The following is a 15353-nucleotide window of genomic DNA, read 5'->3' as shown; positions in this document are numbered from 1 at the left end:
GTTTTATTAATTAGAGTGGTATTTCTGTACCTGGTGAAAAGTAATTTTAAAATAAACCAGCAATAATTTTTGGCCCTTTGAATTGTTGTGCGATTTTGGGGAAACTTACTCTAAATAGATTAATTTGAGAATGTTTTATGATTAGTCCCACAGATAAGGTTAAATTAGATGTGGACATTTGTTTAGATTTAATGACATGAATGAAAAGAATATCTTTTTTTTTTCATCTTTTCATGTGCTGCTATGATTCAATTAACTTCCATAAACGAACATTTCCTTTTGATTTAGTTGCTCAAGGGTTATTCTGAAAGACTTTATTTGAGCTTTGGAAATAAAAACAAGAGTGCAGTCATTGATGAAAAAAGCAGTGCATGAGAACAGGACGAAGATTCCTCTGTAAACAACTTGAGCTGGAATGTGGCCTCAGATGTTATTCTATCACTTTGAACTGTGCATCACTGAAATGTTGTGGGGGATAGCTTAAAATAGGAAGGGGGTGGTAATCAGAAACTGTTGACTACTATAGATGGTGAGGCTGCTTCACTGCTGCAGTGAAATAAGCCAGAAGTACCTGCAGTTAAGTGTATTCATTTTGCTCAAGGTCAGACTGCTCAAAGTCAGCGGTTACGTTTGTAAGTATAGTTACTGTCAAGAAGGCCTCAGCTGTATTTAATTGAAAAGCTTCATCTTACAAGAAGTTGGAGGAGGACGACAATGGGTGGGGGAGGTGATCTGCCTGAACTCTATTTCCACCCCACCCTCCCTTATTCAAGGTTGAAAACATGATCTGGTTCAGCTGGCTGGTATAAATGTAAATAAACTGAAGATGGTAGTTACTAAATATGTTGCTGATTGACAGATTTTATTTTTTGGCATTTAGGTTTTCTCAAGCAGCTCATTTAAACTTACCTTTTTAATTTTTATTTTAATAATAAAAGGGTGATATAATGGTTGAATCCAGGAGACCTAGATTCAAGTCTACACTTGAGCATGGAAGCTCATTGTTTGACTTTGGATCAGCCATACGCTTTCAGTCAAATCTGCCTCACTGTGTTGTGGGGGAAATTTGAAGGAGCAAGTATTATGTGCCATTAAAGGCTTATGGAGGAAGACTAAGATAAACATGTAATAAATATAACAATAGGGCATTCCCATAGTTTGCTCGATCGCATCTCTTGTTTTTTTGGTGCTTGCTGTAGATAAGATTTGATTTTTTCTCTCTTAAAGATATATTTAGGCTCATTTGCATCTTTTTTTCTGCTTTAGCTCAGTCTCTGATTACGTTATTTAGGCCCGGGCCTTCCAGCCTTTTGCAATATCAAAAGAGAGCTAATCTAATTTCAAGCTGAAGAAAGTTCCATAAGGTGGGCACCAGAGCAGAGAAGGCATGTCTCCTGGGACTCATCAAATGTAGGTCTGTAGCCAATGGGACCTGTAACATGCCCTGTTTTGCCAGATCTAATGTGGCAAACTTATACAAGGGAGACATCCCCCAGGTAGCCCACTACTATGCCACAAAGGGCTTTAAAGATTAAAACTAGTACCTTGAATTAGACCTAGAGCAAACTCACAACCAGTGCAGTTTGCATAGCAGAAGTGTAATATATGCTGTGCATAGTTGCCTATGTTGGTTTATTCTGTACCAGATGAAGCTTCCAGATGTTCTTCATGATCAGGCCTATGTTGAGTGCATAGTCCAATTTGGAGGTAACTAGAGCATAAATGACTGCAAGCAGGACCTACCAGTCCAGAACTGGCACCGTTGTTGCACAACATGAAACTGTGCAATGGACTTCTTGCTACAAATGCCACCTTCTCATTTAGTAGGACTCATGATCCTATCAGGACCCCTGGATTGTACAGCTCTATCCAACACCAAAGATGGCATGGTCCTGGAACCTATGGACCCCCAAAACCAAATTTTGGCCTGGGTTTAACTGAAATTTCTTGTTACCTATCCAGGCAGTCACAGCCTCCAGATATTAGGATAAGATATTTATTGTATTGCTTAATTAATTGCCATGGGTGGAGATATGTAATTTGGTATCATCAGCATAATGATGATGGGTATACTCTTAGAGAACAGTTACACCTGTACAGACTTTCAAATGGGTATTTGAGTAGAGTGTCTGAACCAAGAATAAGACTCTGGGTTCCATATTTAAGCTGGCCAATTTCACCCACAGAATGTTTCTATTTATAGAATCACAAGCTGCACTAAGATCTATAAATGCAGTAAACAGGTTTTTGCCATTTGTTAATTGTTTTGTTAAGAGATGGTGTAAAGTAGAACAATTATCTATTGTGGAGGGCTCTGGTCCGAATCCAGTTTGTTCCTCTACTAAGAGATTTGTTTCCATTACCCAATCTTGTATTTTGCTCAACAGATGATTTGCATACATTTTAGCCACAATTCTAATAAGGCTTTAATCTATCTATAGTAGGGGTGTTAAACTCAAGGCCCGTGGGCCGAATTCGGCCTGCGGAGTGCTTAGATCTGGCTGCTGGAAACAGTGAAGAACCGGCCCGCGGTGCCTCTGCCAGCAAAAATGGAGCTGGCCAAGGGCTTCAAAAACAGAGCTCAGGAGCATATTTTTGTTGGCAGAGCACTCAGGCGGGCACAGATGCCCCTGATGTGAGTGACGAGCTGGCCACACACACCCCAGCTCCCCCCCCCAGGTCAAACACAACCCTGATGCGGCCCTCAATGAAATAGAGTTTGATACCCCTGATCTATAGTTTTTGAGCCAGCTTTGTCTCCCTTTTTATATAGGGGGACTGTACTGGCAACTTCCCATCCGACTGAAATGCAAGTCTTAAAGAGCTCTGGGAGTAGAAAAACTTCTCCAGGCACTTTATTAAATTTTAAACATTGAAAGATAAATTTGATTTCTGATTTCTTCAAAGGCTAAAATGTCATATGTATGCTTGTGTGAAAGACTGGTTAAGATTAAAGAATTATATTTGCATAAAAATCATCTCAAATTGAGGCTGGAATAAGAATATTGAATTGGAATTTATGTTCCTTCAATAAATCTGATACAGCATTCCAGAAGAAAAATGAAATTGTCCGTTTTGCTGAAACTTCCAGATCTGATCTAATACTACAGAGGGCTTTTTAAAAACCTAACAGTTTATAGTCATTCCTAATTTTTCCTGAGTGTGAGAACTTTGCATGTATCTCCATGAACTTAATTCTTTTATTTTCTTCCAGTTTTAATAACTATCAAGAAAACTTATTCTGTCTTCTACTGTGTTAGTGTTCCAATAGTTATATTACATTCTAAGGGGGGAAAAGGAGGTTTACTCTGAAAATATTTGTTTTTACAACTGTGTGCTAATTTTGAATGATTACTTTTAGGGAGCCCATACACTCAGCCAAAATAGGAGATGAGTAGCTCTGTCTTTTTTCATTATTGTTTATACTTTCCCCATTTGCACTGAGCAGATAGTACTTACTCTTCAATCTAGCTTTTATTTTGAATACGTAAGAAAAATCTTTGTTTTTTGCTTTAGATTTTCTGAGACCAACTTTATAAATACAGTTTATGTATCTGTAGTTTTTCTTCGTGAGCTATCACTCTGTCTCCTATATTTATCTTTTTAAATTTTCAGATCTCTGCTAAGATTTTGTACATTGATTTCTTCTCCATTTTTCCTCCCCCTTTTCTTGGGAATAATATGTTTAAATATGTATATTTTTCATGTGGCTTTAGATAAGCATATAAACATTTTTATGCACACATGTAAATTCAAATGATTCATGCTTAAATGCTTCAAATTATTGAAATGCTTAATTCCTTATAAGAGAGTTTGAATTTTTTAAAAGTATATATTTTATACAGATACTCTACTGCAAAATGCAAATAATGTGAAAATTGAAGACTCATAGTAAAAGTCTGTTATACAAAGCATAATTTTTGTGCTTGGGAAATGCAGGGAAAATAGAAATGGTAATTGTACCTTAGTCCTGATCAATGTTGATAGAAAAGATGGTAAAAATTGCAGCCTAGCTATATCTGGTTAACCAAGGAGTACACCTGATACTGATATAATGCTATTATTGCAACCTGGTTGAGAAATGCAAGTTTCAGAACTATCAGTAGCAGAAGACAACACACACACACACACACACACACACACACACACAGAGAGAGAGAGAGAGAGAGAGAGAGAGAGAGAGAGAGAGTGTTTACTAATTTTTATTTAAGCTGTATCTTAAACCTTTAAGACCTAATGCATTTAGAATTAGCTTACTGCTCATACTGTTTGTTTCTATTTTATGTAAAATATTGCTGATCTCTTGTGTAACAAATCACTTCATTGGACTTTTATTAACCAATTAGTAACTTTTATAATTCTTATAATTTTTATAGAAATTAATCTTTCTGTAAGCTAGAAGCTAGTTGTTCTTTTCTGTTTTGTATTAACACTTTCTTCAGCAAGGTATTAAAATACTTGTTCTTTTAAAAAGAAGTTATTACAAATTATAATATTAAGTGTATATTTGAATCTGGAATATTAATATAGAATTTTGATCCAATATTGGGTTATAAATACTTGTTGAGATATAGACAAGCCAGAGTTCATGCATTGCATATAAATGTTGTTAAATGCAAAAGAGCTACTTCTATAGCTTTTATCATACCACATCATACCAGATTCATATCTGCAGATAGGCAGCATATAAATGTAATAAATAAATGTAATAAAAAATGTTACCAAGAGATGTGAACTAGGAGATTTTGACCAGAATATTGGTACATTCTTGATTAGTTGCACTAAGCCATTGTTTGCTTAATTGTCATAGAATAAACCACAGTTCATTAGATTAAATAAATGAATTTATAAGCCCATTTAAAGTCGGAGGTGGAATTACTTTGAAATAAGCGTATCAACCTAGCCATTGTTAAATGATACGCTAAAGAGTTATGTGGCCTCAGCTAATTTAGCTTAAGTTGTTGGCTTTAGAAGATCACCAGTGGTGGCAATTATAAATGAAAACACACATTAGATATTTGAAAGAGAATCAGTATTCTTAAATGTGAGTGGACCCATAGGAAAAATTAATGCAAGGAATATTATATGCCCAAAATGATAACAAAGATAACCTTATCTATTACTTTCAAAGATTTCAGTTGACTTTCTCTAAGGAAGAAAATAATTTAAGCAACACTAGAACGGGTATTTTATCCTTCTTGTACATTTATATTGGAAGGAGAAAGCCTTTTACTAGTGAACCAGATATGAGAAATTTTCAAGGTGGGAACTAATTAACAAAGCTCCTCTAGGGGTATGGATTTTGAACAAAATTTGTTCCGGGCCTGCACAGCATACGGCCCATTGGGCAACATGTGGCCCATCAAACTGCCCTGTGCAGCCCACCAGTGTTTTTAAAAAACTCAATAAATTCACCACCAGATGTCGCCACCACCAGGAAGGATCTGCTCCTGCTGCCCATAAGACACCCTGCCAAGTGCCTCCAATGCCTCCAGGCCTCACCGACATCACCAGCTCCAGTGTTGCCAGCGCTCCACTAGCCACCAAACAGCTGATCGACATGCCAGGTATTACTTTGCGGCCTGTGATTATTTTAAATATATCAGTGTGGCCCTTTTTCCTCCACAAGTTGTGCAGGCCTGATCTATTCAATATCCAATCTAGATTCGCTGGTAAAAGCGAGGTATTACAACCAGCTCTTGGGATGGTCTGAGGGAGTGCATATTGTAACGAGAACTGGTAATCTCTATAGTAACCCTAGAAAGGCTGACATGTCTCATTGATTCAAGTCATTTTTCCCTTTCTTTCTGTGGCAAAATAAAATTCGGGAATACCAGAATTCCACATATTATTTATACAGTATGGAGGTCTCAGGACCCTATATTGGCTAGGGTGAAATAAGCATAATTATGATCATATCAGCAACAGAGGCGAAAACACCCTCAGAAATCTTCATAGCAATAAGCCAACATCAACTAGTTGCATTAGCTTTTTGTACTCCCCTCCCTTCCAAATCTTGTGTATGAGAATAGGAAAATATGATTTAAATTTTACAAACAAGCTATTATAGAAAAGAATTACATTAGTAGAGCCTTCCAATCTATGGAAGGTTCATAGGGAAAAATGTCCCCCCCCCCCAAAGGAGCTTTCTATCTAAAGCTAAGATAGCTTGTTGGCTTTAGATGATCACCAGTGGTGGCAATTAGACACTCATATGACATGTAAGCAATCATTGTTTATGCTGAAATTTAACTATACTATTTTGTGGTCATAAACTTTATTCTTGCATTATATTTAATTTCTATAGGCCATCTCAACCTCATGACTCAGGGCAATTTACAGTATATATATTATATATTATATATATATTATACATTATATAATTTAGAACTATTGGTAAAGAATTTGGATTTCAGTTTACTAGGTAAACTTCAGTTCCATGACTCTTAAACATTGATGGAAACAATTTTAAGCCTGAATTAGCAGAGGAATTTCATGATGTTTGGAACAGATACGCATATTGAATAGGAAAAAAGCCTTGATAGTTTTGTTCATGTAAGGATTAATTAATTATTATCTCAGCACTGGAGTTTAACCAACAATAGTGTACAGGTAGTTCTTGACTTAGTAGAGTTTGTTTAGTGACCATTCGAGGTTACAACAGCACTGAAAAATGTGACTAAAGATTGTTTTTCATGGTTACAACCTTTGCAGCATCCCCTTGATCATGTGATCAAAATTCAGGTGCTGAGGCATCTGTTCCTATTTATGACGGTGTCTCAGGGTCATGTTACTTTCGCAGCCTTCTGACAAGCAAAGTCAATGGGGATGCCAGGTTCAGTGAACATCCGTGTTACTAAGGTAACACCTGCAGTGACGCACTTAACTGTGGCAAGAAAGGTCGTAAAATAGGGCAAAATTCATTTAACAAATGTCTCACTTAGTAACAGAACTTTTGTGCTTCATTGTGCTTGTAAGTCGAGGACAACTTGTATTAGTCCAAAAAAGGGGAAAGCCTTTCTTAGGGAAATAATATAATAATATTGAATATTATTGAATATTATTATACTGATATTATTGAATATTATTATACTGTGTAGGTAAAACTATCCCTTATTAAATTATATGTAAACATGAGCATCATTTAGTTGTATCGAAATGTTTATTGAATAATGCCATATATATTTACTGAACTATATATTATCAATTTTAAAGCTTGATAGCAATAGGTATTATTCTATTTTCTCTATTAAGGAAATACAGATTCAGAATGCAATACAATTTTTTGGCCAGCATGTTGGCTTCTATTCAGTCTGCCAACAAAAGTTTCTGATATGTTAATTTAGGATTTAAAATAATAGTAGATGTTTTGTCATGTATTCTGATGACTTGATTAACCAGTCATAAACTAATTTTTGTACAACACGATACCATACAATACTGCAACCTCTTGCAAGGAGAAGCTAACAACTGCAAACACAACATCTGAATGTAATTTTTAAAATCAGTTGAAATATCACCTGGCAGAACTTCAGCTGTTTTAAAAAACCCTTTGCTACATGGATGAATTCCAGGTATTCTTACCTTCCAGCATATAAGGAGGGGTGCCATTACTTGAAAGCTCATATAAACCTTAAATTTATTAATTGAAAGTAATAATTACACATGGGCTTATTAAAGCAAGATGGAAGACTGACCCACAAGTTGTTGTTAAAAAAAATTAGAAGATACATAATCTACATAATCATAATTTGGGAAGCTTTGTAAAGTAGGCAAGGAACTAATAAACAATGGCAAAAAAATCTGCCCTAATCTTCCTTCTTTCAAAAATTAAGAAAATAGAAGATACCTATTCATACATAATTGGAATGCACCAAAATGTTGCCACTTAGTTTATACATTAGACTTCCCAAATTGTTAAAAAGTGTATGGTCTTATAGTCATACTAAAATCCCCTTGTGATTAGATGTTATTTACTTTCTGTGAGCTATGCCTGTATGATCATCAAAAAGCATTTGCCTTCTGATAATATAATCTGAGCCCCATACGTATGGTTAACATGCCAATCTAAACATTATTGGGAAAATATACATTCATGCTAATTAGAGCCTGCAGGAGAAATACCTGATTTATATTGGGCATGCAGAAGAGGCCCTTCTTATACATTGCTTCCATCCACAGAGTATATTTCCTTGAGGGGTTGCCTTTGTTTCCCATTCCCACTACCATTAGAAAATCTGTGAGTTCAAATCCAAAGATCAATGGTTTTACTACTCATATTTACCCTTAGCATTTTTGTTTTATACATGTTAAATTCAAAAATCACCCAAGTCCTCCATTTGAATAGAAGTAAAACTAGTTCTCATTTAGTTACAAGGGTAATGAACAAATAACTTTGTGACCTTTGCAGGTCTATATAAAGCAAGGAAAACTAAGTAAGGTTGCAAGCACAATTGCTATTTGGCTTAATGACTGACTTGCTAGTCACAACTGTAGTAGCTAAACAAGGATTATCTGTAAGTCTGTTTTTATAAGTCTGTTTTTATCCCCCAAGTTAAAGAAGTGTTAGTCCAAGTCTCAATATAAAAGAATGATTTGAACTAATTGGAACTAGCTGGTTTATGTTAAGGTACTTTAGCAAATAAAAAGTGAACTATTGTATTAATTATAATGCATCTATAATTATCAATCTCTTCAACAAAAGAATATGTAAACAGCAACTAGAATATTTGGAGAAAGTTAGTTCAGTTTTAGTCCATTTGTGATTCTGTCCTTTTGCTGCCTGCCATTCAATTTGCTCCTCGTTTATGATACTTGAGAACAAAACATGATGCCTGAAATGAGAGATACAAATTGATTTATTGAGAAATTATATTTGTGGAATATTGCTTCTTTTAACACAATATCTCCTTATGCAAATCCTGTGGAAATGTAATACTTCCAGTAGAACTGAGTAAAAAAGTGTAGATTTTGACTCATTCCAGGAAGACTGAAAAGACAAAGGAAGCTTTACATAACAGATAATGTGCATCTTATACAGGTAGTCCTTGAGTTATGACAGCAGTCGGGATTGGGATTGCTGTGGCTAAGTGATGTCATAAAGCAGAATGTCACATGACACATTGCTTAGTAGCGGCAATTCAGGCAGTCCCGGGATGCGTGTGTGAAACTTTCAGGTTGTTAAAGCAGGAAATAGAGGGAGTCCCAGGTAAAGAGTGCAGAGATATTACAGGAGGGTGGAGAATAATCAGGAAAGCCTGGTGCAGATTGCATGTGAATAAGGGAGTGGAGGTGCTGTAGATGGGTGCAAATTCAGGGAGGAAGGCAGGCACCATATGTATAAGCAAAGGGGGAAAGGTGTGTGCATGTATGCAAGCAAAGAGGAAAGGAGGGAGTGCATATGAGAATGTAGAAGGGCATGAGGGAGATGTAACCAAGTGACCTAACAACTTTCCCTGCTATTTCCCATTGACTTTGCTTGTTGAAAGATGGCAGGGAAAGTCACAAATGGCAATCACACAACTATGGGACGTTGCAACTGGTTGTAAATGTGAACTTGTTGCCAAGTGCCTGATTGTAGGGTGCTGTAACAGATGGAACTTTGAGGAGCAGTTATTAGTCTCGTCATTCAGCACCATCATAACTTTGAAGAGTTAAGTGAAGGCTACCTCTACATACATTTGGCAGCATTGCAGAGTGGAGTACGGGTGGGCAGATGGAATGAATGAATGAAGGAGAACCAACTGGTTCAGTTCAGTCTTAATATTCTTTTTCCCTCTATCCCTCCCAGGAGGGGATAGCTTCCAAGTAATGTACACTTGAGAGTTTGCAGGTACATAGGTCATTAATTGGTGATAAGCATTTGGGAGTCACAGATAGCCTATCCAGGACCTATAAACATGTTATTTGTAACTGCTAGGAACTATATTTCCATTAATCATAGTATATATGATTGTGTGAAAAACATATTTCATAGATTGTTGAAAAATAAATATGAATATGTAATTTGATTATGGTTTTATTTGGGATATTGTGCACAATCTTGGGCACCATACTCCAGAAAGGACATTGTACAGCTAGAAAGGTACAGCAAGTGGTAAGTCAAATGATGAACTCCAATAGAAAGATTTCAGTCTTTAATAAATCTGTCTATTCACTGGTGGGAAGCATGAACCAGTACAAAATGTGAAGTATGATTATTTGTTTTAAAGATAAATAAAGTAGGAAGTTATAAGAAGTATATTAAACCATCATGTAAAATGATTTATATTAATTGATGAACCTACCCAAAATATTGAAAACATTCAAGAGTAATGACATATGGGTATTTGTCACCCTCAGAAATATTTTTTTCTTCCTGCATAAAGATTACACTAAAAATAACAATTCCATCATTTCAGATGTACTTAAACTGTTTAAATTCAAAGCAAAAGAATCAACCACAACAAAGATCTTATGCTGCTACCATTTTTGGCTTTTCATGGAAAATTTCTTCACCATAAGTATCATACCACATTGGGATGTGAAACATAAGTTTTAAATATTTAGGAGTTTTATTTTTCAAGATGGCATGAGTTAAAGTTTATGAGTTAACAACTGCTTTTAGTATTCCCTTTGCAAACCTTTTGAGGAGTCATTTTTTTTTGCATGGCATCCCACTGGAATGTCACCCAAACATTTTTGAAAATTCAGTTATTGTTACTGTATTGTAATAAATGTTCAGAGAAAATAATGAATGGGTTAGATTGATAAATAAAAATCCAAATTATACCTGTCAAATATAAGCTGAATTCTTCATAGGTTTTTACTACAGAAAAGAGATGTTTACATGCTAAACTAAGAAAAGCATAGCCCAAACACTGAATTCCTCAAATAATTTTATCAAGAAGCAAGATAACATTCAGTAGGCAACTTCAGTGCCATGTAACTGAATTAAATTATTCAAATTTGAAAAAGGAAGAGGAAGGCAGAATATAAAGTTCTTTATGTAGCAGGCTTGATATTTCAACATTATAATAATGTTTTCATTATTACTTATATATAAAACTAATGCCATTGTGCCACTTCTGTTTTCAGAGCACCAGAAATCATATTGGGTTTGCCATTCTGTGAAGCCATAGACATGTGGTCATTGGGCTGTGTGATTGCTGAACTATTCCTTGGATGGCCACTATATCCAGGAGCCCTTGAATATGATCAGGTAAAAGAGACTGCACTGGTGCTATAACAATATTTATTTTAATTGTTTCAAATTGTAATTTGGTCAGTAGGGAATTTAAATTTCATTATTATGATATGATTTTTAGCATATGAAGGATCAACATAATCATGGTAACTTGAGTTAAATACACATCGAGTCAATAGTAAGGCTATTCCTGTGAATTTCAAATACATGTAGTCCTTGGGTTATGACCATTCAGTGACCATTCAAAATTACAACAATGTTGAATGAGGGTACTTACAATATTTCGTTGGAATTGCAGGGTCCCTTATTTCCAATGTTCCCTGCCAGCTTCACTCAAGCTAAGTCAGTGGGGAAATTGGCAGGAATTTAATGACCAATGTGACCCTCATTTAACAGAGGCAACTAGGACTGCTATAGAGTTAGACTGAATTGAATAAAGAGTTTTCATTTATACAGTTTTCTGGATGCAGCTGTTTAAATATACAGGTGAATAATGTAACTTGAAAAGCAAAATTATAACAAATAATTATTGTATAACTATACATATAAATGCATGACAACAAAATATATCTCTAGTTTATATCAATGCCACTCACTATACATCAGTGGTGGTATTCAGCCGGTTCGCACTGGATTGGGCGAACTGGTAGCAAGAATTTGGTGTGGGTCACCGAACCGGTAGTAAGTTCTGGCTGGCCACGCCCCTGATCCGGTCCCCTCCCACCCGATGCTCGCTTACCTGCCTGCCTGACATTCGCCTAAGGTATTTCTTCCCCCCCCCTCCCGACAATCAGCTGTGCATAGATTAGCTGTGCCGGGATTCCCCTTGCTGAGGCCCAGGAAGGCAAAAAATGGAGGGAGGAGCTCAGCCCCCCCTCCATGTTTTGCCTTCCAGAGCCCCAGAGGAGCCTTAGGGGAGCAAAAACACCCCCTCCAGAGGCTCCTCTGAGGCCAGGAAGCTCTCAAAAATGGGTGGGGGCAGCAAAAAAGCCACACTCACCCAGTCACATGGCCACGCCTACCAAGCCATGCCTACAGAACTGGTAGTAAAAACACATCAAACATTTTTTTTATTTAAACCATTTATATAGCCACCCATCTTATAACTAACACTGGGCGGCTCTCAATCACAATTTAAAACAACAAACAAAATCATATTAAAACTAAACATATGAAAAAAAAATCTTAAAACCCCCCAAAACCTGGCACTAAGCAAAACTTCTAATGTGCATCCCAGTGCTTGTGAGAAGAGCCAGGTCTTCAAAGCTTTTACAGATTACTTAGGAGGCAGAATATTCCATAGAGGCAGAATAGGGATCAGCATTTTGATTTGCACCTGGAAAGAAAGGTGGTGCAGCTCACCCAACATAGGAATAACATGGGAAAATCTGCCCCCCCCCCCAATTATTCTTCTCCATTCAGACCCTTACAGCCTGCAGGCATTTGGCTAACACTGCCAGAACATCATCTGTCTGTCCAGCGATGGAGATATCAACATACTGCTCTGTTCTATATATTGGCAAAAAATAAAATAAAATCAGAAAATAAAATACAGGCTGAATAGTCAAGACCTTGTTGATGATCCAAACTCTGTCAAGGATCTTGGAGTACTCATCTCTAATGATCTAAGTGCTAGAGCCCACTGTAACTACATAGCCAAAAAGGCGTTAAGAGTTGTTAACCTAATCTTATGTAGCTTTTTCTCTGGTAATATTACACTAATAACTAGAGCATACAAAACATTTGCTTGATCAATACTCGAATACAGCTCATCAGTCTGAAACCCACATTACGTATCTAATATTAACACAGTTGACAAAGTCCAGAAATATTTCACAAGAAGAGTTCTCTATTCCTCTACTCGTTGCAGAATACCTTATGCCACCAGACTTGAAATTCTAGACCTAGAAAACTTACAACTACGACGCCTTCGGTTCGATCTAAGTATAGTATTTAAAATCATACATTGCAATGTCCTACCTGTCAATGAATACTTCAGCTTCAATCATAACAACACAAGAGCAAACAATAGATACAAACTCAAGGTTAATCACACCAAACTTGATTGCTGGAAATGCAACTTCAGCAATAGAGTGGTCAATGTCTGGAATACTCTACCTGACTCTGTGGTTTCTTCCCCAAACCTCAAAAACTTTAACCTTAGACTGTCTACTATTGACCTCACCCCTTTCCTAAAAGGTCTGTAGGGGGCATGCATAAGCACACCAACGTGCCTACCATCCCTGTTCTATTGTTTCTTTTATTTATTTTTTCTTATATGTATCCATGTTTTCATAACTATGTTTTTACTTATACCTATTATCTTGTAAGCAATTGACAAAAATAAATAAATAAAATAAATACTGATGATACCACACCCCATACCAATGGATGAGCTCCCCTAGTGGTTTTATGTAGATGTTAAAAAGAAGTGGTGAACTACTTGAGCCCTGGGACATCCCATAGTGCAAGGAGCTATGGCTCGACCTCTCCTCTCTACCAGGACTGACTAGAACCGGCTATGGAGGAAGGAGGAGAACCACTGTAACACAGTGCCTTCCATTCCCAACCCCCGAAACTAGTCCACAAAGCTGTTATGGTCAATGGTATTGAAAGCCTCTGAGAGGTCTAGAAGGACTAGAATGGTCACACCACCTCCATCCTGAGTCCTCCAAAGTTCATCAAGTGCGACCAATATCATTTCAGGGCTGTGCCCTGGCCTGAACCCAGACTGAAAAGAATCCAGATAATCCGCTTCATCCAGGGCCCTTTGTAGTGGGTGCCAGCCACCCTCTCAACAATCTTCCCTAAAAAGGGAAGATTGGAGACTGGATGGAAGTTGTCCAAAATTGTGGGGTTCATAGATGGCCTCTTGAAAAGAGGGTGCAGCTACACCTCCTTTATGGCAGGTGGTATCATTCCCTTCCTGTAAGGATGCATTAATCACTGCCTGGACTCAACCACACACCATTTGTCAGGTGGGGCATGGATTTAGAACACAGGTGACTGAGCTCACAATCCCAAGGACCCTATTGCCTTTCTTAAGAGCAACTGGCTTCTATTCCTCCCAGATAACAAGGTTCAGGCTCTCACCTCTGAAAAATATGTCAGATTTCAGACATTTCAAAATATGCTTGTTAAAGCATTTAGTTAAAACAATCCTGGATACTGCCACTGTTTGAATTGAAGATTAAGGTCTGATTAAATAAAATGCAACATTCAAATACTCTGTTATAGCCCAGATTTGATCCTTGTTTGTTGTTAATGTTCTTGAGCCATTGTGATATTCTATCATTATATTAAGTACAGTGAAGTGTTTGTTTAGGTTCTAAAACTGATAGATGTGTATGTATTGGTGAAAGAAGTGCTGTGATACTTTTATCTCTATAGATTCGCTACATTTCACAAACACAAGGATTACCTGCGGAGCAATTGTTGAATCTTGGAACGAAGACCACACGATTTTTCTGTAGAGAAAAAGATGCACCATATTCTGGTTGGAGATTAAAGGTAGTGATAGTCCTCATAAGGACAAATTCCTGTGTTCTATGCTTTTGGCTATGTATTTTGGAAATAATTTACTTAGCCATACAAGAGATACTTTTGTCACTATTCTGTCTGAAATGTCTGCCCTTTCTGGATAATGATTTGGAAAACACAATTTTGCTGTGGATTGTTTGATTTGTTTCCCAACAATGAACATTGGGATTCAAGCAGAAATAATGTTCAGTTGAATTTATTTACAATAGCGATTGGATGCAGCTTTAGTGTCATTATTTGGTTCAAAACATCTGGGACACTGCATAACAATATAACTTGTACTTGGAAAGAAATTTATTTTTCAAACAACATAAAGGTTTCGAGGCTTATAAAAGCAGCAGATTATCAAGAAAATGTAAATCTTATATGGGTGTATAAAGAGGGATTCCTTTAAATTCTGAAGCAGCAGGACTCTGCTTCAGTAATTAACCTCCAGAATTGACTACTACAATGCACTCTATTGACTACTACAATGCACTCTACATGTTGCTGCCTTTGAAGAGTATCTGAAGCTACATTGCTGCAAAATGTACTGGCTTGTTTATTGACCAATAAAATACACCTCCAATTTTGTGTGTGCTGCAGTGGTTTCTGGTAAGCTTCTAAATATAAATCAAAAGCACTAATG

The 15353-nt window shown here is 36.7% G+C and overlaps 1 protein-coding gene across 7 annotated transcripts in view; it reads left to right on the top strand.

Annotated features, from left to right (window-relative positions):
- The window catches only part of HIPK3 (homeodomain interacting protein kinase 3), a 97367-nt gene that overhangs the window by 60864 nt on the left and 21150 nt on the right, over positions 1 to 15353 (top strand). For all 7 annotated transcript variants that reach the window (XM_087951030.1, XM_087951033.1, XM_026664801.2 and 4 more), the window contains 2 exons: positions 11077 to 11200; positions 14576 to 14695. In XM_087951030.1, the coding sequence (XP_087807156.1) occupies positions 11077 to 11200; positions 14576 to 14695 (244 nt within the window). The remainder of the gene's footprint in view (positions 1 to 11076; positions 11201 to 14575; positions 14696 to 15353) is intronic.

The sequence above is a fragment of the Notechis scutatus genome, chromosome 1 (assembly GCF_049901735.1).
Source record: "Notechis scutatus isolate UNSWTSFEM ecotype Mainland chromosome 1, rNotScu1.2, whole genome shotgun sequence".
Classification (NCBI taxonomy): domain Eukaryota; kingdom Metazoa; phylum Chordata; class Lepidosauria; order Squamata; family Elapidae; genus Notechis; species Notechis scutatus.
Note: the sequence above shows the minus strand (reverse complement) of the source record. Positions and strands in the feature narration are given on the sequence as shown.